We start from the raw sequence: 26,487 nt of genomic DNA on the forward strand, positions 1-26,487 counted from the left end.
CTTTCCCTTCTTTGCTTAGAACTGGGTTTCCATCTGAGCTCTTGATATTCATGCAAGTGGTTCTCTTTTCTCCAAAGGTCTTTTTAATTTTCTTGTAGGCAGTATCTATCTTATCTCGAGTGAGATATGTTTCTACATCCTTACATTTGTCCTCTAGCCATCCCTGCTTAGCCATTTTGCACTTCCTGTCGATCTCATTTTTGAGACGTCTGTATTCCTTTTTGCCTGCTTCATTTACTGCATTTTTATATTTTCTCCTTTCATCAATTAAGTTCAGTATTTCTTCTGTTACCCAAGGAGTTCTACTAGCCCTCGTCTTTTTACCTACTTCATCCTGTGCTACCTTCACTATTTCATCTCTCAAAGCTACTCCTTTTCCTTATGTTAGCATAAAGACACAATTTCTCGTCACCAGTAACGATGCGGAATGGGTATGATCGGTATTGTCACAAGCAGATAATGCACATATGACCATACGCTGATTTTTGTGATTTTGGCTTTAGAGCATGCGGCACCCATATGCCCGAATTTTGAACCTTCCCCATTGCATGAAAATGTCGCACAATGGCGAAATGATCATAATTCATGACATTTGCCAGTCTCTAGTACACTGACGTGGATCATTGTGGATTAATGCGTTTAAACGATCTGCATCAAATCCCGAAGGTCTTCCTGAACGTGGAGAGCCATGACAAAATGTGGAGAGCCATGCCAAAACGATCCTCCTTAAAATAAGAAAACCATTTGCTTGTCGTGTCCTGTCCAGTGGCATTAACCACACACATGGCGCAAATGCTTCTGGCTGCTTCCACAGCTGTCACCCATCTATTAAATTCAAACTGAAGAATATATTGGAAATATTCCTATTCCTCCACTTGGCACTCCATTTTGTAGCGCCCACAGCTCCACTCAGTACCTCAGAATGACAATATGTAAATTCAAATAGCGACAGTGAACTACAAATAAAAATGGCAATCGACAAATAAGTCCATAACAACCGGAGTACCAACATACAAAACAAAAACTTTACGAAGCTATGCACCAACGCAATAGTTTTGATGTTATCTTTCAGCAAGATAACGCAAGACCGCATGTTGCTCATGCTTGTCCTGCCATACTTCGATACACAGAGTGGTCGATTGTTGTCCTGGCCAGCACTTTCCCCTGTCTTATCACCCACTGAAAACATCTGGCCACGTGTTGCCGAGAGACTGGCTCTCCACCACTCGCCAGTTACGGCGATTGACGAACTGTGCCATAGATTTGTGTCAGCGTGGAATTACGTAGCCGTCCGTAAAGGTCATCCACGCTAAGGTCTGCTCGATGCAGAGTTCTGAATCAGATCCGCTGTTGCTACCGGAGATGGCAACTCTGTGTACTAGATTTCACACGCTGTATACCCCAAATTACATACAAATTGCCAACGGCCCTGTCGTGGTGGGTACACCGTTCCCCGTCAGATCACCGTAGTTCAGCACCGTCGGGCGCCGTCAGTATTTGGATGGGTACACTGCACGCGTTTGTCCATCTCCCCGTGGCCTTCATGGCAGAGAACGCAGCAGGGATGGTGGCGTAAAGTGCCTCATCACCATTCTTTGGTTCAATATCCTGCATTAAATTACGAACTTCTCCGCAATGTCACGTGAAGTGAGGGCATGCGACGCTATTGGTGGCGATGTGTCCGTCGGGAGGGGCCGTTAAGCTCGACAGCCCCCCTGGTGCTGGTCGAGAGTAGTAGGCTTGGATGGCAAAGAGATTCACTCTCTCCTTTTCTCGGCATCATCCAGCAGGCACATGAGACCGCACCAGACACGCATCCCTTGCGGTCGACTTTCCTTAACAGTAACACTTAGACAACACACAACACTGACCCTTCGCCAAGGAAACGTGTCTACGGGTGCAAAGGTTAGAAGATAGCATTCCAGTTCAGGCGGCTGAACCTGTAATTCGAGGTCTCCTGCCAGTCATACCATATGGCTTTACTTTACCTACAAATTTAATGATTCATTCTTCCTACCTATATTTCTTACCTCCGCGTTTATTGCCGCCCGTATACAATTAGCAGCATAAGCAAATATTTTGGGCTGTTATACACTCATGTATAAAAAAAACAAAGCCGGCCGTGTGGCCGAGCGGTTCGAGGCGCTTCAGTCTGGAACCGCGCGACCGCTACGGTCCCAGGTTCGAATACTGGGCATGGATGTGTGTGGTGTCCTTAGGTTAGTTAGGTTTAAGTAGGGGACTGATGACCTCCGATGTTAAGTCCCATAGTGCTCAGAGCCATTTGAACCATTTTCTGAAAAAACAAAAGACCTTAAACGACTAGAGATAAGACGTTCATACTCCCAGAACATGTATGTTCTGCAGAAATGATTAGCATTTGAACCATATCGGCTCGCGGGTTGTCAACATCGATATCGCGGCGCAACACCACGTACGGACAAAATGTGCGTGCGGTTCTCGTTGTCGCTTTAAACCAAAGGTAATGGATCAGTCTGACTTGAGCAACTGTTTTTTTTTATTTTTATTTATTTATTTATTGTTCCGTGGGACCACATTTAGGAGAAGTCTCCATGGTCATGGAACGAGTCAATACATGAAATTATAACACGATTGTAGAAACAGATAAAATGAAATATAAGAAACATATTCAGGAGACAAGTCGTTAGTTTAAATAAAGAAAATCAAGAATGTAACACTGGAATTTGCTTAATTTTTTAACTCTTCCAGGAGCTCCTCGACAGAATAGAAGGAGTGAGCCATGAGGAAACTCTTCAGTTTAGACTTAAAAGTGTTTGGGCTACTGCTAAGATTTTTGAGTTCTTGTGGTAGCTTATTGAAAATGGATGCAGCAGAATACTGCACTCCTTTCTGCACAAGAGTCAAGGAAGTGCATTCCACATGCAGATTTGATTTCTGCCTAGTATTAACTGAGTGAAAGCTGCTAACTCTTGGGAATAAGCTAGTATTGCTAACAACAAACGACATTAAAGAAAATACATACTGTGAGGGCAATGTCAAAATTCCCAGACTATTGAATAGGGGTCGACAAGAGGTTTTCGAACTTACACCATACATAGCTCGAACAGCCCGTTTTTGAGCCAAAAATACCCTTTTTGAATCAGAAGAATTACCCCAAAAAATAATACCATATGACATAAGCGTATGAAAATATGCGAAGTATACTACTTTTCGTGTTGAAATGTCACTTATTTCAGATACTGTTCTAATGGTAAATAAAGCGGTATTTAGTTTCTGAACAAGATCCTGAACATGGGCTTTCCACAACAGCTTACTATCTATCCGTACGCCTAGGAACTTGAACTGTTCCGTCTCGCTTATAACATGCCCCTTCTGTCTGATTAAAATATCAGTTCTTGTTGAATTGTGAGTTAGGAACTGTAAAAACTGAGTCTTACTGTGATTTAGCATCAAATTATTTTCCACAAGCCACGAACTTATATCATGAACTACATTATTTGATAATGTTTCAGTATTACACACAAGATCCTTCACTACCAAGGTGGTGTCATCAGCAAACAGAAATATTTTTGAATCACCTGTAATACTAGAAGGCATATCATTTATATAAATAAGAAACAGCAGTGGCCCCAGCACCGACCCTTGGGGAACGCCCTATTTAACAGTGCCCCATTGGGACTGAACATCATTACCACTCTCAATATTGCGGAGGATTACCTTCTGCTTTCTGTTCTTAAAGTAGGAGGCGAACCAATTGTAAGCTACTCCCATTACTCCATAATGTTCCAACTTCTGCAGTAATATTTTGTGGTCAACACAGTCAAAAGCCCTCGTTAAATCAAAGAAAACACCTAACGTTCGCAACCTTTTATTTAATCCGTCCAAAACCTCACAGAGAAAAGAGACTATAGCATTTTCAGTTGTTAAGCCATTTCTAAAACCAAACTGCAGCAAATTATGTGAATTTAAATGCTGCAGTAACCTTGTATATACAACCTTCTCGATAACTTTAGCAAACACCGATGGCATAGAAATAGGTCTATAGTTGTCAACATTATCCCTGTCTCCCTTTTTATAAAGTGGCTTCACTACCGAGTACTTTAATCGGTCAGGAAACCGACCACTCCTAAAGGAAAAGTTACAGATATGGCTAAGTACTGAGCTAACATACGTGGAACAATACTTCAGTATTCTGCTAGATACCCCGTCATATCCATGAGAGTTCTTGGTCTTTAGTGATTTAATTATTAACTCAATCTCCCTCTTGTCAGTATCATGGAGGAGCATTTCAGGTAACAGTCTCGGAACACTTTTTTCTAAGAGCGCTATATGATTCCCTGTTGGGACTAGGTTTCTATTTAGTTCACCTGCTATATTCAGAAAGTGATTATTAAGTACTGTACATATATGCGACTTATCAGTAACACGGACATCCCCACTACGCACTGATTCTATATTCTCGACCTGTCTCTGCAGACCAGCCACTTCCTTTACGACTGACCATATGGTTTTAATTTTATCCTGAGACTTAGCTATTCTATCTGCATACCACATACTTTTTGCCTTCCTAATAACTTTTTTAAGCACCTTACAATACTGTTTGTAATGGGCTGCTGCATTTAGATTTTGACTGTTTCTAACGTTTTGATATAATTGCCACTTTGTTCTACAAGATATTCTTATCCATTTAGTCAGCCACCCAGGCTGCCTGTTTGTGCTAGTACCCTGTTTTGAACGTTCTAACGGAAAGCAACTTTCAAAGAGCACGAGAAAAGTCTTGAGGAAAGCATTATATTTATCGTCTACTGTATCAGCACTATAAACATCTTGCCACTCTTGTTCCTTGATAAGGTTTACAAAAGTCTGTACAGCAACTGGATCAGCTTTCCTAAAAAGGTGGTAACTATATTTAACATGTGTTGCAGCACAAAAATCTTTTAGACTTAAAATTTGTGCATCATGATCTGAAAGGCCATTCACCTTTTTGCTAACAGAATGCCCTTCTAATAATGACGAATGAACAAAAATATTGTCTATGGTTGTTCTACTGTTCCCTTGCACTCTCGTTGGAAAGAATACGGTTTGCATAAGATTATATGAATTAAGGAGGTCTACCAGCATCCTTTTCCTTGCACAATCACTTATACAATTAATATTGAAGTCACCACATATAACTAACTTTTTGTATTTCCTATAAAGTGAACCAAGAACCTCCTCTAGCTTTAGCAAAAATGTTGTGAAATCGGAGTCTGGGGATCTATAAATAACAACAGTAAGAAGTTTAGCTCCACTAAATTTAACCACACCTGCACAACATTCAAACACCTTTTCAGTGCAGTACTTTGAAACATCAATTGACTCAAATGGGATACCGTTTTTCACATACATGGCTACTCCCCCACACCGCAAAGAGCTCCTAGAAAAGCTGCCAGCCAACCTGTATCCTGGTAAAGGAAGCCTCTGAATTATCTCCTTATTTAAGAAGTGTTCAGATATACCAATAATTTCAGAGTCAACATCTATAAGCAGTTCACTAACTTTATCTCTAATACCTTGTATATTTTGATGAAATATACTAATTCCCTCATTAATCGGATACCCAAGCTTTGTAGAAAGTGGTTTCTTTGTTAGAGAGACTTCCCTTAAGCAGGAATACCTATCAGCTGACTTCAATCTAAAAAAGGTACAGCTCTAACACCCACAACTACCGGAAATTTCCCATGAGTGATCCCACCACCCCCACCTATGCTGTCACCTGTAAGTTTTGCCAACCTCCCCTTCCCATACCTGTTGAGGTGCAGGCCATGTCTAGTGAAACCCGTCCTGCTGATAGACTCCACCGACACCACTGAAATGTGACTCATGCCTTCTGTCATCAGCGCACCCCCAAGTCTCATGTTATTACGCCTGACGGCTGTATTAAGATGAGGCCGATCGTGACGCTGAAACAGTTCCACGAAATGCACATTCGTGTTGCCAGTCTGAGTGGCTATCTTTTCCAGGTCACCATCTATGTCATACTCCCCATCCCTATCAATACTATTACCAGCCCCACCCACAATCACTACCTGATCCTCTTTAGTAAAATCCCTACATAACCCCCCTATGTTAAAAGTCACCTGAGCCAATCCTGCATTAGGCTTCACAATGCTGGTGACCTGGTACTGCACAGTGAGTGCATTCGCACGGGACATACCGTGCCAACTCAAGGCCTTATGGTGTGGGGTGCTATTGGGTACAACCACAGATGATAGTTGGTGCGTGTCCAGGGCACTGTGACCAGTGTGACCTACGTGTATGACATCCTGCGACCCGTAGCCATACCCATTCTCTGCAGTACCCCAGACGCCATTTTCAGCAAGACAATGCACGACCACATGTTGCTGTACGAACACGTGCCTTCTTAGTGTCTCAGAATGTCAGCCTTTTTCTCAGGCCCGTCAGATCACCAGACTTGTCGCCATTCGAAAATGTGTGGGATATGGTGAAAACGACGGGTGCAGCGCTGTGACCCAGTACCACCGACCACTAATAAACTTTGGAGTGCAGCATGGATGGCTATACCACAGGACGCCATTTGCGCCTCACACGCGTCGATGCCATCACGTATGGAACAAGTTAACAGGGCCCTTGGCGGATCTAGTGACTACTAGGCAACGGGAAACATGCTGAACCGAGGTGACTGAAATGCTGATCATTTATGCAGAACGTACTAATGTACATGTTCTGTGAATATGAACGTTCTATCTACAGTCGTTCAAGGTATTTTTTTCTGAATCTGAGTGTACACTGAGATCTCATAACTAGAGAAAGTTTCACAATACAATTTATTAATTCACTAATCTCCTCATGGAAAAAGTCACCAGTTTTGTTGGAATAATTCAACTAAACGAGACTTGCTTAATATTTTATCGTGCTGTAACAATTCTCAATAAAATGTATTGTTTTCAGCAGTGAGAATTACGAAGTTTAAATGCTTGAAGATACTTTAAAATACATACGTATAATTCGTCAACTACAGTAGCAGTTGAAACTGTACCGGATCGAGACTCGAACCTGGTAAGCGCTCTACCGACGGAGCTATCCAGACACGACTCACGGCCCGTCCTCACAGCTTTACTTCCGGCAGTGCCTCATCTCCTACATTCCAAACTCCACAGAATTTCTCCAGTGAAACTTACAGGACCAGCACTTTTGAAAGGAAGGATACTGCGGAGGCATGCTACAACAGCAGTTATGTGAGCGATCAACGATTTTCGGCCGGATTTATTTTTCTTTGAAGACTGCCAGCGATTCATTGTGCCCAGGCCGCGTTACAAGCGCTGCGGCAGGGTTAGCCCACTCGTGGAGTTGCCACTTCTCTGCTTCATTTGTCTTCTAGGATTTATCCCCTAGGGCGGTTGACTTCTCTATGCCTACAGAGCCTGCCAAACCCTGGTCTAAGGGATTACTTCCTCAGTCCTTCAAGGGTAGCCTGCGTCCAAGCCGACACCGCCATACCGACAGTCTGCATCCCTGCCACTGCTGCCGAAGTCTCCCCAAAACGGGAAGGGAGGAAAATACGGAGTAGATAGGGAACAGAGATACCAAAGATGGGTCTTTGAGAGGCACACATTGCGTGGCTCCTCTGCAGAGACCTATCTGGCTAGGTTAGACCTACCGGTAGCTGCACTGCCGACGGTATAGCTCTCAGCTTCATCAGAGCACACAAACTCGCCCGCAGCACGGACAGTGCTACGATAAGGCGGTTAGGTCACGTAAAAGCCTTCACTCGTGTGAATAGGCAAATACTATGCACCATACTAGAGTAACACAACATAAAGGTTCTGGAAAGTACACGCACGCACACACACACACACACACACACACACACACACACACACACACACACACACACACACTAAAATAGTGATTACAACAGCTGCAAAAATTTCAGATGTGATGCCTGTGAATCAGGTTGTCAGGCAATATATACACTGACGACATTCTAAGAAGATGGAAACAATGCTGGGTTATTTATGTGACAATATGGAACCATAACACATGCCTTTTTCCAGGCGATCAGTTTCTTGTATTGACGGTAAATGGAAATGCCGCGTGGTGCAAGTCTTTCGAGTTGACGCCACTTCGGCGACTTGCGTGTCGATGGGAGTGAAATGATGATGGTAAGGACAACAAAACACCCAGTCCCCGAGCGGAGAAAATCTCCGACCCAGCCGGGAATCGAACCCGCGCTCTTAGGTAAGACATTCCGCCGCACTGACTACTCAGCTACCAGGGGCGGACCGTGAAGAGAAGTTATAATGTTCCATACACAAGTTACATCTCGTGTGTAAGGAATAGAAAACGGAAATATCATTTAATAAAACGAAGATACTGGCATTTAAGGGCATTGAGCCAATCAGATCAAAAATTGCTATCAATAACAGAAAATTAAAGGACGGAGCCAGAAAGAAAGCAAAAGCAAACTTTTACAAAACTATGGCTATCACGCCTGTGCTGTACGGGAGTGATACTTGGGTTCTCTCAAAGAGAGGTTCAAATGGCTCTGAGCCCTATGGACTTAACTTCTGAGTCCCCTAGAACTTCAGAACTACTTAAACCCAACTAAACTAAGGACATCACACACACCCATGCCCGAGGCAGGATTCGAACCTGCGACCGTATTGGTCGCGCGGTTCCTCACTGTAGCGCCTAGAACCGCTCGGCCACCACGGCCGGCTCTCAAAGAGAGGGTTGGGTTGGGTTGGCTGGGGAAGGAGACCAGACAGCGAACTCATCAGTCTCATCGGATTAGTGAAGGATGGGGAAGGAAGTCAGCCATGCCCTTTCAGAGGAACCATCCCGGCATTTGCCTGGAGTGATTTAGGGAAATCACGGAAAACCTAAATCAGGATGGCCGGACGCGGGATTGAACCGTCGTCCTCCCGAATGCGAGTCCAGTGTCTAGCCACTGCGCCACCTCGCTCGGTCACAAAGAGGGATAAAAGCAAAATACAGGCAGCTCAAATGAGATTTTTAACAAGAGTAAAAGGTTCAACAAACCAAGTCCGGATTAAAGATGAACGAATTAGATAAGAATTTGATACAAATACAGATACTTGTGGAATGTGCATGTGAGGAGAATGCCAGAAGAAAAACTGACGAAACAGTTGTGAAGATACATTCCTAGAGGAAGAAGAAACACTGTTAGCCCCAAAATGAAATGGCTAACAATAGCCTTTGAAGACTGAGTAGGGAATTAGCCTAATCCCTGATGATCAATGAATTTTGTGGTTCAATTGTTGATTATAAATGCTAAATAATTTTTAGCAGCATTCTATCTGCCCTTAGTCGACGGACAGCCCTGGCTTTCAGAGAAGTAAGTAACCTTGAGATCGTCAGGAGCGAAGCAACACGCTGTCAGGCGCCTCACATGCAGACAGGAAACTTGCCGGACGGATCCAGGTGTCACCACTCCAGCTTAGCATAATACAGCAACACACGCAAAATGTTCACGTTTGGCACAGTAAAGACCCTCACACAGACACACAGTAAAGACCCTCACACAGACATAGTCGAATCCGAAAGATCGTGAAATGTGGACAAAATAATGCAAACAGGTTCAGTTTTATATTCGAAACAAGTGCTGGCCGGTGTGGCCGAGCGGTTCTAGGCGCTTCAGTCTGGAACCGCGCGACCACTACGGTCGCAGGTACGAATCCTGCCTCGGGCATGGATGTGTGCGATGTCCTTAGGTTAGATAGGTTTAAGTAGTTCTAAGTTCTAGGGGACTGATGACCTCATATGTTAAGACCCGTAGTGCTCAGAGCCATTTGAACCATTTTTCGAAACAACGAGAAAGACCTTAAAAAAAGCAATAGAATAAACTTGAATGGAAGAATATCAATGACTTGCGCTCCCAATTACGTTTTATGGATTTGAGTTATGCATTTGAAATAAAAAACAAGGAGAATACATTTACAGTTCAAAGATGATATTTATAGTATCTGCTGTATTATATAAAAAGTTCAGGGATATCACATTAGATGGGATCTTAACATTAGCTGTATACGAGAAAAGTTAGAGGCAAACAGAATTCAGTCGACGGCCATCCATAGAGTAGGGGTACAGAAAGACAATCAGTCGAGAGAAAAGGTTAGTAAAAAGGAGTAAGTTATTTTCGCAAAGCAAAAGTGCACATGGTAAAAGACAGTAACTGCATAGGAGCAGAAACAAAGAATAACCGACAATCGAGACAGCAACTAGATTACCGACATGACTTCATAACAGAAATTCGTATGATTTACGTGTGATCAGTTAAAAGATTTCAGAATGAAGGTAGGTTTCTTGTCCTGCTACTTAACATTTGAAGTATGAATGTCAGTTCGATGTCACGGTCCTTTTTTTTTTCGGAGCCTTAGACACTCTGGGTAAAAAAGTATTTCTTTGTCTCTTTATCTAGTTCAAAAATGGTTCAAATGGCTCTGAGCACTATGGGACTCAACTGCTGTGGTCATAAGTCCCCTAGAACTTAGAACTACTTAAACCTAACTAACCTAAGGACAGCACACAACACCCAGCCATCACGAGGCAGAGAAAATCCCTGACCCCGCCGGAATCGAACCCGGGAACCCGGGCGTGGGAAGCGAGAACGCTACCGCACGACCACGAGATGCGGGCTCTTTATCTAGTTACTGAACTATTGAGTGTATAGGAAAACATACCTAACCTGGTTTTCCGAAAGAAAATATCAAAATAATGTTTTAAAAAGTGCCAATATGTAAAAGAGGGAATATCATACTTTAAACTTAATACTGTTATAATGAATCGATTACGCATTGTTTTCCAATGGAACGCCATGTTTAGAGTTGTCGATTCTTCTCAGCCAAGTCAAATTGGGAGTGGGTCACTGAGGTTCCCTACTGGGATTGTTTGGAAGGGAATTTTCAATTCTGGCATTTGCTTGATAACCAAGCGATATCTCTCGAAAGGCCATGTCGGAACCAGGAGACTGAAACAATTTTAAAATTTAAATGCATTTGGTCTGTATACCTCAGCTGCCAGTGTATAGACGGACATAACCTGTAATTCTGTAATATAGTATCTTAAATTTGTTTCTGGTACAATGTTGCCATTACCGTAGAAAATAGTTTAAAAAATTCTGTCTGTGTTTGTGTGTACTCGTCCTACAAACTCTGTGCCCTATGTGTCGCACAAAATCAGGAATTTCATGACTAAGTCTTTCGTTTGGCTGTATGGTCTTCAGTCAAAATAAATAAATAAAATGGTTCAAATGGCTCTGAGCATTATGGGACTTAACATCTGAGGTCATCACTCCCCTAGAACTTAGAACTATTTAAACCTAACTAACTTAAGGACATCACACACATCCATGCCCGAGGCAGGATTTGAGTCTGCGACCATAGCGGTCGCGCGGTTCCAGACTGAAGCGCCTAGAACTGCTCGGCCACTCTGGCCGGCCAATAAATAAATAAATAAAAACCGTCTTTTATTGTACAAAACATCTGTATAACCTAGGTTATTCTGTGGACGTTCGTGTAGTTGTCTACAGTTTGTTTTTAATAAGATGAAACATGCAACGAGACACATGTCTTGAAGGCTGTTCAAGTGACGTAACTACTTACAATGTGCCACGGAAGATGGGTATGTGGTCCCCATACCCGTCCGACATAACAAAAATAAAACAAATTAAATTCAGCCAGTGTCGACATTTTAGTCATCAAAAATGATGTTCCTAAATTTTGTATACTTCCCTTCTGCACAGTATACGAATGCAGTTAAAATAACTATATGTTCCAGTAAAATCACACTACATTTGCTTTTTAGTACGAGGCGTGTTTTTTAAGTAAGTACCGTTTTGAAATTAAGAAAAGACGTGCTAAGATATCTCATAATTTTTATTTTTACATGAAAGCCTGTACCTTAATCTACTTTTCTGCATAATTTCCGTCAATACTGAGGCACTTGTCATAACTTTGTACTAGTTTTTGAAATACCCTCCTCATAGAAGTCTGCCGCCTGACTTGTTAACCACTGCATCATCACTGTTTTGACTTCGTCATCGTCTTGAAGGCGCTGACCGCCCAGGTGTTTCTTCAAGTGCAGGAACCGGCGCTGTACGGAGGATGATCTAGAGTTTCCCATCGAAAAGATGTGATGAGATCTTTGGTCTGATTCGCCACATGCGGACGGGCATTGTCTTGCAGCAAAACGATACCCTTGCTCAATTTCCATGGACTGTTGCTTTGATTCTGGTGTGACGTAGGCCACGCATGTTTCATCGCCCGTAACAGTTTGACTTAATAAATCATCACCGTCGTTGTGGTACCGCTCAAGGGAAGTCAATGCACTGTCTAAACGTTTGGTTTTGTGCACATCCGTCCACATTTTCGGTACCCAACGTGCGCACAATTTTTCGGTAATTATAGTGCTCGGTCACAATGCCATACAAAACACTACGGGAAACATTAGGAAAGTCATCCCGCAAGGAGAAAATCGTAAAGCGTCTGTTTTCTCTCACCTTATTGTCCACTTCCTGCACCAAACTTTCATTAACGACCGAAGGACGCCCACTCTGTTGTTTATCATGCACATTTGTGCGGCCATCTTTAAATGCTGTCACCCACTTTCTTACCATTCCCTCACTCATAATGTTTTCTCCGTAAACTGCACAGATCTCGCGATGAATATCGATCGCTTTCAGGCCTTTAGCACTAAGGAACCTTATAACAGCCCGTACTTCACAGTCGGCGGGACTCACAATTGTGGGGGGCATCTTAAACACTCAGTGCACAACGTAAACAAGGCAGAATCAGACTGTAATGGCGTCAGTGATTAGATTAAGGTACAGGATTTCATGTAAAAATAAAATTATTGAGATATCTTAGCACGTCTTTTTTTAATTTCAAAATAGTACTTACTTAAAAAACACGCCACGTATCTCAGCAGATAAAAATAACTACTATCGTGCAATCCATACAGAGCAAGAATACGTTAACACTGAAAGCAGCTCGCCCTCGTTTCAAGACATGGATCGAAAGAAACTGATTAGCGGCAGGTACCAAGAAACATACGCTACTGGTGCACAGGCGAACGGGTAAGAAGAAAAAATAAAACAGCCGGCCCAGAGAGCTTGCGCGCAGTCCACCAAATAGACCGCAGAGAGCGCATGGCGCATCGCAGGCTATTAGGAAGGCAGCCGTGTAGAGGAGGTGGAGTGGCTGAGTGACTGCAGCAGAGCCTGCGATACCTCCTCCGGACGGCTGGTTCCCTGGTAGCGAAGCTTTCGCGAGCAGCACGTGCGCAAGCGCAAGCGGTCCGTCATTTTTGTTTTGTTTAATCAGCTGGGGAAGTCACTGGACGTCAAAAACCTATTCAGTTTCGTTACCTCTTCCCTTTTAACTGGACGTCAAAAAACTATTCCGTTTCTTTACCTCTTCTCTTCCAATTCTATTTTATTGCAGCATGTTAAACAGATGTTTTGATTTGTCGCATGACAGTCAACCAACTCCTCGGCAGAGGAGCGAGTCCATGCGTGCATGCATCACGTCCTTCAAACTAAATGCGTCCATCTTGCTCCTGCGTGGTACCTAATGTCATTTACCCACTATCCATCACATCAGATCATCGTCTCCGTTTTCTCTCTTTTAACACAGAACATAACTTCCTTTGTACATCTCTATCCATTCGCCTGACTACATGTCCCCACCCAACTACATTACATTTTCATTACACTCATAAGCACGTCTTCCACTTTGATCTGTTCACTGATCAATTTGTTACTTCGCCTAGTAATAATGAAAATCAAAGTAATCCCCCACGTACACCTTTCTACAACTCGCTCAGCAGCCATGAGATTTCAAACGGTTTTTACCATAAATCAAAACTATTAAATCTAAATTTTCGATTTTAAACGCATCTATATTATTAAACGACTAACCCGGTGCATGGTTCATGGTGCACAGTAACATTCGCAAGTTAACTTTCTAACAGTTTGCAGGAGGAACAACTGTTTGGTTTTCAGTATTTCATATAATTACAGATCGACTTTAAAAATTTAAAATGCTGTCATAATCTATTCTTTAAGAGGTATAAGACTGAGTTAAAGGGTTTAACACAGAAATACAAGTATTACTGTTAGAAGCTGTGTATACAGGTTGGTCAGAAAATGTCTGAAAAACGTGTAGGTTCGGCTGAGAAATAATCGTGAAAAAAAAGTGATATGTTGCGCCGTTTCCGGTTTAATTATCATTGACGTTAACCACACAGGTCGCTGCGCGCGAAAATTCAGACACTTGCACGCGCTAACATGCGGTAATGCACAGACATACAGTTAGTTCCACAAGAAAGTGTACGCCCTTATCTGCACGAAATAGAAAGCACTATTATAAATACATGTTTACATGAAAATACGTGCTACTACTAATTGTACAATTACCGAATAGTTAATTGAATCGCCACCATTATCGATTGTTGCTTGGCACCTTTTTGGCATGCTTTTCACGAGATTTTCTGCATATTCCCTCGGTGACGGTCTCCATATCGTCCTGATTTGATATGACAGCTGCTTAAAAGTATGTATTGGCTTTCCAATAAGCTTCATCTTAATGTACGACCAAACATTTTCGATAGGATTTTCATCCGGAGACATTGCAGGCCAATCCATCGTAGACACCCCATTGTCTTGCTTCCACGCTGTACAGAGACGGCAGCGATGTTTCGGATAATTGTCCTCTTGAAGCACCCAGTTTGCCTAGTTCGAACCAAATAGCTTCTTAACAGACCTCAGAAGGCATTTTTAATAAATATATAAATATAAATAAGTGACGATTCAGATATTTTGCACTCATTTTAAACTGCAACTGCCAAAACAAAACATTCAACTCTCACACTGTTTACCTATATACGGTGCAAAAGCGCGTTGATTACAGATTCGAGACCACTACCAGAGATGTCGCTGCGGCCGTTACATTTAAAATTATGGCGTACACTTTCTTGTGGGACTGACTGTATGTGAGTCCGTTAATTACCACTTGTTAAAATGCTCATTACCGGTTAAAATGTGCCTTTTTCGGAAGTGAGCAAACGGTACGTTTGTTCGATTTGAAGAAAAGAAACGAAGTACAAGTCTGGCGACGCTGTCTGTTAGGCCGCTTGAATTTGCGCACGCAACGAACCTCATTGGTTAACTTCGATGCTAAATAACTCGGAAACGGCGCAACGTATCGATTTTTTTCTTAACAATTACTCCTCAGCTGACCCTACCCTCCAACACCCTCACAAGCTTTTCAGGCAGCGTAGCTCACTGAGCACAAATTATCCTGACTATATTCATCCAGCATTCGATAATGAGAGCACTTACCGACTTCCAACAAACCTTTATGAAACCACACCGCCACAAAATGGCAAAAGGTTCGTCGCTCACTACATTTTCTCTGTTAATGCAATAAAACTACCGCATCAGGCATGCTTTAATTAAGGAATTCTTTACTACTAATTGTACCCACAACACGTTTTGCAGACAGTATCCAGATATAACACTGCAAGATTATATCATTATACGAAACGTAGTTGACATCATAAGGGCTGAGATACGTAAAAGACTAGCTTTTGTTTAAAACGGTGAGCAAATTACCCACAATATACTCATAATTTCAAACCTTTTTAAACTTATTCCTGCTATCCAGCTTAAGGTCAAAGATTTAACACATTAACTGATTTGTAACACAATGAGAAGTTTGCAGCTGTATTATACGTGGGAGTTCGCTGCTTTACAGAATCGATGGTTTACTGGTTGGAAACTAATTTGAAAGCTAAAAGCACTCCAGGCCATTTCTGCTCTCTTGTTTATTATTTTTACTGTCCTCTCAGTCGTTGTCTTCAGCTACCCTAACCACACAAAACTATCAATAGCTGTAATACTAAAGACTGACATCATTTCCAGATGTCCTTTGTTTTTGAAGAGTACTCTTACTACGTTCTGTAACGTCATTCAAAATTTGTAGTGTTTATTTTTCCAATTGTTTCAGGACTGATTACAAACTTGCGAATGAAACGTAGTTTCCATTAGTTGCTGAAGTATACCTCCACTACAGGCAACCAATAGAATGTCTTCAGCAAAACGAAGACGTTCGGACATTTTTGCTTTTGCTGATATGGAATCTCTTTGTCTGACTGCTCTTGTAATTATGATTATCTAACTGCCCTGACAAGCTGTAATTGATACTGTAACACCCATGTCTTTGGCAGTCTGTCGTAGGTGTAATCATTGCTTTCTCATGCACTATTAGTATTGATTTTGTTGAAACTCAGTCAAAAACTATGCTGTTTTGCCATAAAATGACGCTATTGAACAACATTAGCTTTTATGTGATACAGAATATTTGTAGCAACCCCTTAATAAAGCAACTAGCTACAATTTAGTTTTGATTTACTTTACTAAAAAAAAAAAAAAAACAAAGATTTCATACGTTCTTCGTCAGGCGGCTTGCATGTGCACATACTGCATTGTTTCACACGTGGTCTGCCATGAAACGACTGACTGCCTGGAACAGTTGTTTTCACCGCCTTCCTCTAGATGTTATTTGTTGGAAGAAGACAGATAAAACAAATCTTCTAGGAGATCATTTCACGGTAACTCAAATGTAAACTAACGTAGCGAGTCTTCTGATAAAAGCAGCAAGCCGTCTGACGATGAACGTGTACATTCGAGACTGGTAACGATGATTTTACCTTCCCGCGAATCAAAAACAAACCGTAGTTGACTGTACGAGATAAACATTCTGTATCCGTCAAAAAATTTAGCATTATCACAAATCAGACATAAAATGTGAACAAAAATGGTTCAAATGGCTCTGAGCACTATGGGACTCAACTGCTGAGGTCATAAGTCCCCTAGAACTTAGAACTACTTAAACCTAACCAACCTAAGGACATCACACACATCCATGCCCGAGGCAGGATTCGAACCTGCGACCGTAGCAGTCGCGCGGCATCGGACTGAGCGCCTAGAACCGCTAGACCACCGCGGCCGGCTAAAATGTGAACACATATTCGTTGTCCTGTCCGATCAATTCAGCTGCGATTTGCAAATAGAGCATTCTATAACTTCCTTAAGGTATCATTTTCCAGCTTTCTTCTGGAAAAACGTGTTACAGACGAGCATGTTGTTCTTTATGTAGGCAAATTCTGCTAAGGTATGTGTCATGTCGTCTCTGGGGTCATATACTCAGACTTTACCACTGAAGATCCTTTACTCTACTTTTGTATTAAAGTGCCCCTTTGTCTTCTTGCAGTGACCTTTACTACCTGAAACTTCCTGGCAGATTGAAACTGTTTGTTGGACAAAGCTCGGACAAGAACCTTGCCTTTTGCTGGCAATGCTGTTATCGTCTGAGCTGCACAGGAAGATACTGCGTAATATCATACCTTGTGTAGTTGACGACGATGCGAACGTGTTTAGGAAATGAAGGAAGATGACATCCGCCTGTTCACCTTCATCTACCGGTTGCATACGTCGTATATGAATAACTCAAGCCGTGTTCCACGCGAATGTCCTTCGTGAATATGTGTTTTTTTGCCGGCCGGGGTGGCCGAGCGGTTCTAGGCGCTACAGTCTGGAACCGCGCGACCGCTACGGTCGCAGGTTCGAATCCTGCCTCGGGCATGGATGTGTGTGATGTCCTTAGGTTAGTTAGGTTTCAGTAGTTCTAAGTTCTAGGGGACTGATGACCTCAGAAGTTAAGTCCCATAGTGCTCAGAGCCATTTGAACCATTTTTTTGTGTTTTTTTTTTAGAGAAACTTCTTTTCATAACATCATAACTTTTGAGCTTATATTACGCTCTAGGATCCCGCAATATACCGGGTTTTGTCGATATTGCTCTGTAATTGAATTCAAGTACTATTTTACCCTTTTTGTTAACAAGAGTGACACCTTCTTAGTAAGCTAGAAGAAGCGGTATGAACTGTTCGGGGGCGTTCGAGATATTTATCTCCCGGTATGTACCGAGGACTTCACGACGAATTGCAATTGTAATGCATCCAGAATGTAAACCAACGCGCTACTGGGTTCGCGATGATGTATTTTGGCTGGTTGGTGTGTTATTTCATGAAGATTTCCAACGTGCATTAGTGTTGTTCATATTCAGAGCTCTTACCAGGCCTGGTATGGTAAATAAGGGGCGTGAACAGTTTCAGATATTGAGTCATAACTGTGAAGGACATGAAGACGTCGTGTACTTGTGCAAGGCAACGTTGTCAGCACCTGATTCGAGTTTGAAGGGAGCCTCTTTGTGGGTCTCCGATTCGCCGGCTCGTCAAATCCTGCAGTATCCATATTTGTGGGGCATTCGGATGTGACAATGTGTTGCACTCCATGGGAAGATGTGGGCAGGCATACTTGTCGTCAAGGTTCCGGGCAACCAAGAGAGGATCGCCGTAATGTGCACCAAGTACGAGGTCTGTTCAAAAAATTCCGGAACATTCGTAATTTCGCACCAATATTGTGTTGGAGCGAAATGCGACTGGCATTCCTGCACACGCCTGTGTTTAATGTGTAACTGCCGGAAGTTTCATTGTTATATGTCTGTTAGTTATTGTTCAGTGCTGTATCGAGTAGAACGTTGTGTCGCACAGTTTTCGAATTTCGGGATAGCAGAAGTAGAGGAGCAATGCGTCTGCATTAAATTTTGCGTGAAACTCAGGAAAACCGTAACAGAGACATACAAAATGACAAAGGAAGCCTACAATGATGAGCGCTTAAGCTGTGCTCGGTGTTGCGAATGGTTCACACGGTTAAAAAAAAGGTCAGACGGAAGTTGAAAACGACCCTCGTTCAGGATGGCATTCGTCGTCTACCGACGAAGTTCGTGTCAAGAACGTCAACGAAATTGTGCATGCCAGTCGGAGACTGCTGTCCGAGAGATTGCAGAAGAATGTAATATTTCAGTTGAATCGTGTCATGAAGTCCTGACACAGCATCTTTGAATGTGTTGTTGCCGCCGAGTTCGTCCCACGGCTCAAGACTAGAAAGACCTTCGCCTCGCAGTTTGTGAAGAGCTTTTGGATCTCGCAAATGAGAACGAGATGTTCGTTAAGAGAATCATAACTGGTGATGAGGACGTAGCTATATGGTTATGATGTCGAGACCAAGGTTCAGTCTTCACAATCTACATCTACATCTACGTCTACGTGATTACTCTGCTATTCACAATAAAGTGCCTGGCTGAGTGTTCAATGAACAACCTTCATGCTGTCTCTGTACCGTTTCACTCTCGAACGCCACGCGGGAAAAACGAGCACTTCAATTTTTCCGTATGAGCCCTGATTTCTCTTATTGTATCGTGATGATCATTTCTCCCTATGTACGTGGGTGCCAACAGAATGTTTTCGCAATCGGAAGAGAAAACTCGTGATTGAAATTTCATGAGACGATCCCGTCGCAACGAAAAACGCCTTTGTTTTAATGATTGCCACTCCAATTCACGTATCATGTCTGTGACACTATTTCCCATATTTCGCGATAATACAAAACGAGCTGCCCTTCTTTGTACTTTTTCGATGTCATCCGTCAGTCCCACCTGATGGGGATCCTACACCGCACACCAGTACTCCAGAATAGGGCGGACAAGCGTAGTGTAAGCAGTCTCTTTGGTAGACCTGTTGCACCTTCTAAATGTTCTGCCAATGAATCGCAGTGTCTGGAAAAGTTCTCCAAGACCAAAAAAAGCTTGTCAGGTCAAGTCAAATGTCAAAGCCATGCTGATGGTTTTCTTTGACTTTGAAGGATTAGTTCATCATGAATTCGTGCCACAGGGACAAACTGTTAATCGATGGTACTATCGGGACATGATGCGACGCCTGAGACAAAATGTGTAACGGCCTGAAATGTGGCGAGATAATTCACGGCTCTTGCATCACGATAATGTACCCGCACATCATCGCAGTTGGTGCGTGACTATTGCACAAAAAACGAAATCATTGTGTTGCCTTATCCTCCGTACTCTCCAGACCTGGCCCCTCCGGACTTATCTGTATTTCAACAGTTGAACACCCCGTTGAAAGGACTAAGATTTGGACCGATAGACGAGATAAAAGCCGGCCGCGCTGGCCGAGCGGTTCTACGCGCTTTAGTCCGGAGCCACGCGGCTGCTACGGTCGCAGGTTCGAATTGTGTCTCGGGTATGGATGTGTGTGACGTCCTTCGGTTAGCTAGGTTTACGTAGTTCTAAGTCTAGTGGACTGATGACCTCAGATGTTAAGTCCCATAGTGCTTAGAGCCATTTGAACGAAATGAAAGGAAATTCGCAGGCACTTCGCACGATCCAGCAAGAGGCGTACTGAGATTGCTAGCGGAAGTGGAAACGGCGCTGGGAGCAGTGAATCAATTGTGGCGGAGAGTATTTCAAAGAAAAATGTAAATGAGCGTTTGGCGTCATTGGCCGGGAGGCCCCTTGCGGGGCAGGTCCGGCCGCCTTGGTGCAGGTCTTGTTACATTCCACGGCACATTGGGCGACCTGCGCGGCGGATGGGGATGAAATGACGATGAAGACAACACAACACAAAATCTCCGACTCAGCCGGGAATCGAACCCGGTCCCGTAGGACGGCAATCCGTCACGCTGACCACTTTTTTTTTTTTTAAACCTCCTTTTGTTCTACATTGTTCGTTGAATTTGTTCGTGGCGGACGTCCTATGACACCATTTCGGGTTGTTCGTTGATCCATTCAGTCAGTTTTTTTATTACAGAGGGTAGCTAAACACTCTGACCGAACACGCTGAGCTACCGTGCCGGCACCACTCAGCTATCGGGGCGGACATTTCGACGGAGACCATGCACAATAAGTAAAAGGTAAGCGTAGAAAAATTTTGTGGCCAAAGTTCGAATTTTTTGAAGAGACCTCGTACAGCGTAACCAGTTGCGCGTACCATCCAAAAAGTGATTGACTTCCTGCAACATTCTGAATCATTCCACACTGTTGGTCGGAGACTAGCAGCAGACGGACTAGGAAATTACCGACCCATGCGTGCGTTGCCTTTCACAACACAAAACTAACGTCTCCGTTTGGAGTGGTGCCGTGAGCGGAAAGCGTGGAACGCTAATGAATGACATCACACTGTGTTTAGCGATGAATCGCGGTTCTGCACTACCCTGAATGACATTCTTCGGCGAATATGGCGGGGAAAGGTCCCGTTCTCCCTGTGTTTTAGAGATGCGCAGTGGCGTTACACCTGTTGTCACGGTTTGAGCAGCCATAGGGGAAGACTTCCGTTCACGGGCTAATAGTGACGCTACAACGATACATCACGGACATCGTGCATCTCTCATGCGACAGTACCGTGTTGCCATTCTTCAACAGGAGAATGCTCGTCCACAAATAGCACGTGTGTCTATGAACTGTCTGTGTGATGTTGAGGTACTCTAGTGGCCAACAAGATTCCTAGATTTATCGCCGATGGAACATGTGTGGGACCTTCTAGCACGTGAACTCTGTCCCAGGGCCCAGTATCAAGGATATTTACGACCACTTAACAACAGTTGTGGGCCAGCTTGGCTCAGGGGAGAATAAAGCTACTTTATGACATGCTTGCCAGCCGAATTGGTGCAAGCGTCGAGGCCGGACGGAGTGTAAAGCCGTACTCATAACTGGACTCATACTGTCAAATTCCTTGAAAATTTATCTCGGTTTTGTAACCACTGAGATAACATCACAAACACTCTCAGCCTGTGAAGTTTCTTTTGCTGCCTCTTTCCCTTCTAGGGACTCCACCTTTTTGTGAGCCAGTGTAATTTCTAAACTGTTAGGTTTTACCCAGATGGTTTGTACTTTACTTGGTTGCAAGAGTTCATATAACAGCAACCTACAGTAGATTTTACTGTTTGGGTTAGAGATCAGCTATTTTGCTTTTTCAAGTTCTCTGCATTGCTGCGATGTTTTCTACACGCTTACGTTCAGGTATTACATATACATACTGATGTTTAAGAAAGTGTCTCTTTTTGCTCCAGATTCCACAAGGCGTGCGTGAAGTACGGCGTACCAGACGTGGATCTCTTCCAGACGGTCGACCTGTGGGATAAGAAGAACATCGTGGCTGTCACCACGACTATTTTCGCCATTGGCAGAACGGTGAGTCTCTTCTCAGGCCATGTTGCGAAATACTTGCATTGTTCAATTATACAAGTGTCCGCCACGTATATAAATGAATATCCCAATGGTTGTTAAAATGTAATTTTCTAACAATTGGTACATAAGATGTCGAAAAGGATTTCACCTGACTGTATTACATGTACGATAATTCCATGTCGTACATAATTTTTTCACATATCCTTGTATAGGGACACGACTTGCCTAACAATTGTCCATGGGACGAACATATAGAAATATCCATCATAGGTACCATACACATGATGTTAAGCACCAGTTCATAAACTCGACTGATTTATCATTGCTGCAAACTCGGAGCAGCTTTTGTCCAATTTATAGCATTTAACTAATAAAATAGCTTCTCTTTATCTCTTGGAAACAAAGAGCTACAATACCATAGAGGGACAACACCGTGACCAGAGTGAAGCAAGTGGCGTTATTGGTAAAATAAAGGCCATGGTACATGATAGTGCGTAAGGAAATAATTAAATAACTTTCAGGTGTTAGCTTTCAGCAATTACAGCCAGAAACAATATTATCAGTAAGTATAGCGCACAAACACTTTACGTAGATGCATCGTCTCTCGACAGTGTCAGTAGCTTTCAAATAAACACCGTAATCCCAGACGCCAGTAACGGAGCGTAGAAGAGTAGAAGAGACGGTCTGGAAAATTTAGTTTAGGATCCATCTTAGTGTGTTTTTAGTATACCATTTTCCACACAAAATTTTCGAAGAATGACAAACATTTCAGAGACGAACGTTCTACAGAAAGCAGTCGGATTTCTGCGGACTCCTTGTGAAACTATGGAGTGCGTTCGACGTCTGTGTCAGACACTCGGACGGGCCCAGCGATTTGCCTTTACACAAATAACCTCTTTCTCGAAATTGTTCCGGAGGATCCGCACCATACCTCGTACGAAAGTCACGCTGAACTGATCCGCACTGCACAAAACGTAGAACGCGAAACGCTTTCTGCTGTCCCGACACCATCTTTACAAGAACTGAAGTGGGCGCACACTGTTGCTATCTAGCGGGAACCATGTAAAACTCGAGAGTTTTCTCTTTCCAACAGTACGTTATTCACGCACATATCTCAAATAACGTAGCAGTTATGATTTTTCATAAATCAGATGATTCTTTTTGATACTCCTTGTGTTACCTATCAATGTATGAGGGTCGTTCAATAAGTAATGCCCCACATTTTTTTAAAAGCCATTAATATACATAGACAAACGTCCTTGTTTGTGCTTCACATCTGATGCTTGTTCTGTGCGCCGGTGAAGTATCGAACCGCTCTGGCACATATCAGAGCCGTAGTACAGTGTCACAATGGCGTCTACATACGACTCACGTTACAAGCAGCGTGCTGTTATTAAATTCTTGTGTGCAGAAAAAGAAACCGTAGTGAACATCCACAAACGTTCGTGTGCAGCGTATAGCATGCTGCAGTTGATAGGAGCACAGTTGGGCGATGGGTAAAGAAAATTATAGCCTCAGGAAATGCAGGAATGGAGCTCCATGGTGAGACATGCTCGGGACGTCCTGTTACAGCCACTGTTCCAGACATGCTGAATCGTGCGGATGGCGTTATACGTGCCGACCGATTCTCTACGGGGAAGACACTTTGAAGATGACAAGAGATTCAGTCACGCAGTGAAAACATGGCTATGCGTACAGGACAAGAGCTTTTACCAGCAGAGGAATACATGCTCTTCCACAACATTGGCGCACGGCCATAGAACGTGATGGATACTAGTAGAAAAATAGCACATGGACAAGACATCTTGATGTATATTGTCACCAAATTCTTACTGTTAACAATAAATACACTACTGGCCTTTAAAATTGCTACACCACGAAAATGACAAGCTACAGACGCGAAATTTAACCGACAGGAAGAAGATGCTGTGATATGCAAATGATTAGCTTTTTAGAGCATTCACACAAGGTTGGCGCCGGTGGCGACACCTATAACGTGCTGACATGAGGAAAGTTTCCAACCGGTTTCTCATACACAGTTGACCGGCGTTGCCTGGTGAAACGTTGTTCTGATGCCTCGTGTAAGGAGGAGAAATGCGTACCATCACGTTTCCGACTTTGATAAAGGTCGGATTTAGCCTATCGCGATTGCGGTTTATCGTTTTGCGACATTGGTCGAGATCCAACGACTGTTAGCAGAATATGGAATCGGTGGGTTCAGGAGGGTAATACGGAACGCCGTGCTGGATCCCAACGGCCTCGTATCACTAGCAATCGAGATGACAGGCATCTTATCCGCATGGCTGTAACGGATCGTGCAGCCACGTCTCGATCCCTGAGCCAACAAATGGGGACGTTTGCAAGACAACAACCATCAGCACGAACAGTTCGACGACGTTTACAGCATCATGTACTATCAGCTCTGAGACCATGGCTGCGGTTACCCTTGACGCTGCATCACAGACAGGAGCGCCTGCGATGGTGTACTCAACGACGAACCTGGGTGCACGAATGGCAAAATGTCATTTTTGCGGATGAATCCAGGTTCTGTTTACAGCATCATTATGGTCGCATTCGTGTTTGGCGACATCGCGGTGAACGCACATTGGAAGCGTGTATTCGTCATCGCCATACTGGCGTATGACCCGGCGTGATGGAATGGGGTGCCATTGGTTACACGTCTCGGTCACCTATTGTTCGCATTGACGGCACTTTGAACAGTGGACGTTACATTTCAGATGATTTACGGCCCGTGGCTCTACCCTTCATTTGATCCCTGCAAAACCCTACATTTCAGCAGGATAATGCACGACCGCATGTTGCAGATCCTTTACCGGCCTTTCTGGATACAGAAAATGTTCGACTGCTGCCCTGGCCAGCACATTCTCCAGATCTCTCACCAGTTGAAAACGCCTGGTAAATGGTGGCCGAGCAACTGGCTCGTCACAATACGCCAGTCACTACTCTTGATGAACTGTGGTATCGTGTTGAAGCTGCATGGGCAGCTGTACCTGTACACGCCATCGAAGCTCTGTTTGGCTTAATACCTAGGCGTATGAAGGCCGTTATTACGGCCAGAGGTGGTTGTTCAGGGTATTGATTTCTCAGAATCTATGCATCCAAATTGCGTGAAAATGTAATCACATGTCAGTTGTAGTATAATATATTTGTCCAATGAATACCTGTTTATCATCTGCATTTCTTCTTGGTGCAGCAATTTTAATGGCCAGTAGTAAATGTTCTGAGAAAAAAAATGTGGCGCATTACTTATTGAACGACCCTTGTAAATCAAAGCTGTTCAGTTCGCTGTGCTTATAGCTTAAAAATTTGTTACACTTGTGGTGAGAACCTGTCCCTGCCGCTTCTTTAAACGGGGTGTGTGGTTTGCTGTGCAGGCTTACAAGCACCCCGAGTGGCCGGGCCCCTGGCTGGGACCGCGCCCCGCGGAGGAGAACCGCCGCGAGTGGACGGAGGAGCAGCTGCGCGCCGGCGAGGCGGTGATCGGCCTGCAGGCCGGCTCCAACCGCGGCGCCACTCAGGCGGGACAGAACTTCGGCGCCTCCCGCAAGATCCTGCTGGGCAAGTAGGCCCGCCACTCCCTGCCCCACCACTCTACTCCAATCGCGCCCGCAACTCCCACCCCTTCCACTTGCAACTTTCCTCCCTGCTAATCTTCACCCCCCCCCCCTCTTCTCTACTCTCCCCACTCGTGTAAAATTTACGTAAGCAACCATTTTCCAGTTTCCTTTACACCTTCTCAGTCCTCCCGCACGCTGTCTGAAACCTGCTACAACTCCCACGGCCACTTCCATATTTTTGTGCTCAGCACTTATCGGTAATGGGGTCTATCTTTCTAATCTACAACTCTCGCTCAGTCCTTATTGTCAGCAATTGTGTGACCATCCTGTGATACACCAAACGCGCCTGCTTTCCCGCTTTAAAAAACTTTCGAAAATTTACGAACAATTAATAATATTTTTGACATGTATACATGTAAACGAATATGTAAAGTACTTTGTGCAACAGTTAGCAGAAATAAAATGAGTTAATCAAGTGGAATAGCATTTTTTCCTTCTGTATTGTTTTTGTTTCTGGTTTCACCCTATTCTTCCTTAATTTTTCAGAATTTGTAATATATAATCTCTTGAGAATATTGGACAAACACTGGAATATAGTAAGATGTTACATTAAATAGGCTACATCTACATATTAATTTCTAATACACACACACACACACACACACACACACACACACACACACACACACGCACGCACGCACACGCACACACACTCTGTCTTCAGGCCACGAGTGGCCTACCGGGACCATCCGACCGCCATGTCATCCTCAGTGGAGGATGTGGATAGGAGGGGGGCGTGGGG

The 26,487-nt window shown here is 43.5% G+C and overlaps 1 protein-coding gene across 1 annotated transcript in view; it reads left to right on the top strand.

Annotated features, from left to right (window-relative positions):
• Positions 1 to 26,166, top strand: part of LOC126246171 (muscle-specific protein 20-like) — a 190,425-nt gene extending 164,259 nt beyond the window's left edge. The window contains exons 3-4 of the mRNA XM_049948374.1: positions 21,990 to 22,110; positions 25,503 to 26,166. Coding sequence (XP_049804331.1) covers positions 21,990 to 22,110; positions 25,503 to 25,694 — 313 coding nt within the window. The 3' untranslated portion in view covers positions 25,695 to 26,166. The remainder of the gene's footprint in view (positions 1 to 21,989; positions 22,111 to 25,502) is intronic.
• Positions 26,167 to 26,487: the final 321 nt, after the last annotated feature.

This window comes from Schistocerca nitens, chromosome 1 (assembly GCF_023898315.1).
Source record: "Schistocerca nitens isolate TAMUIC-IGC-003100 chromosome 1, iqSchNite1.1, whole genome shotgun sequence".
Taxonomy (NCBI): domain Eukaryota; kingdom Metazoa; phylum Arthropoda; class Insecta; order Orthoptera; family Acrididae; genus Schistocerca; species Schistocerca nitens.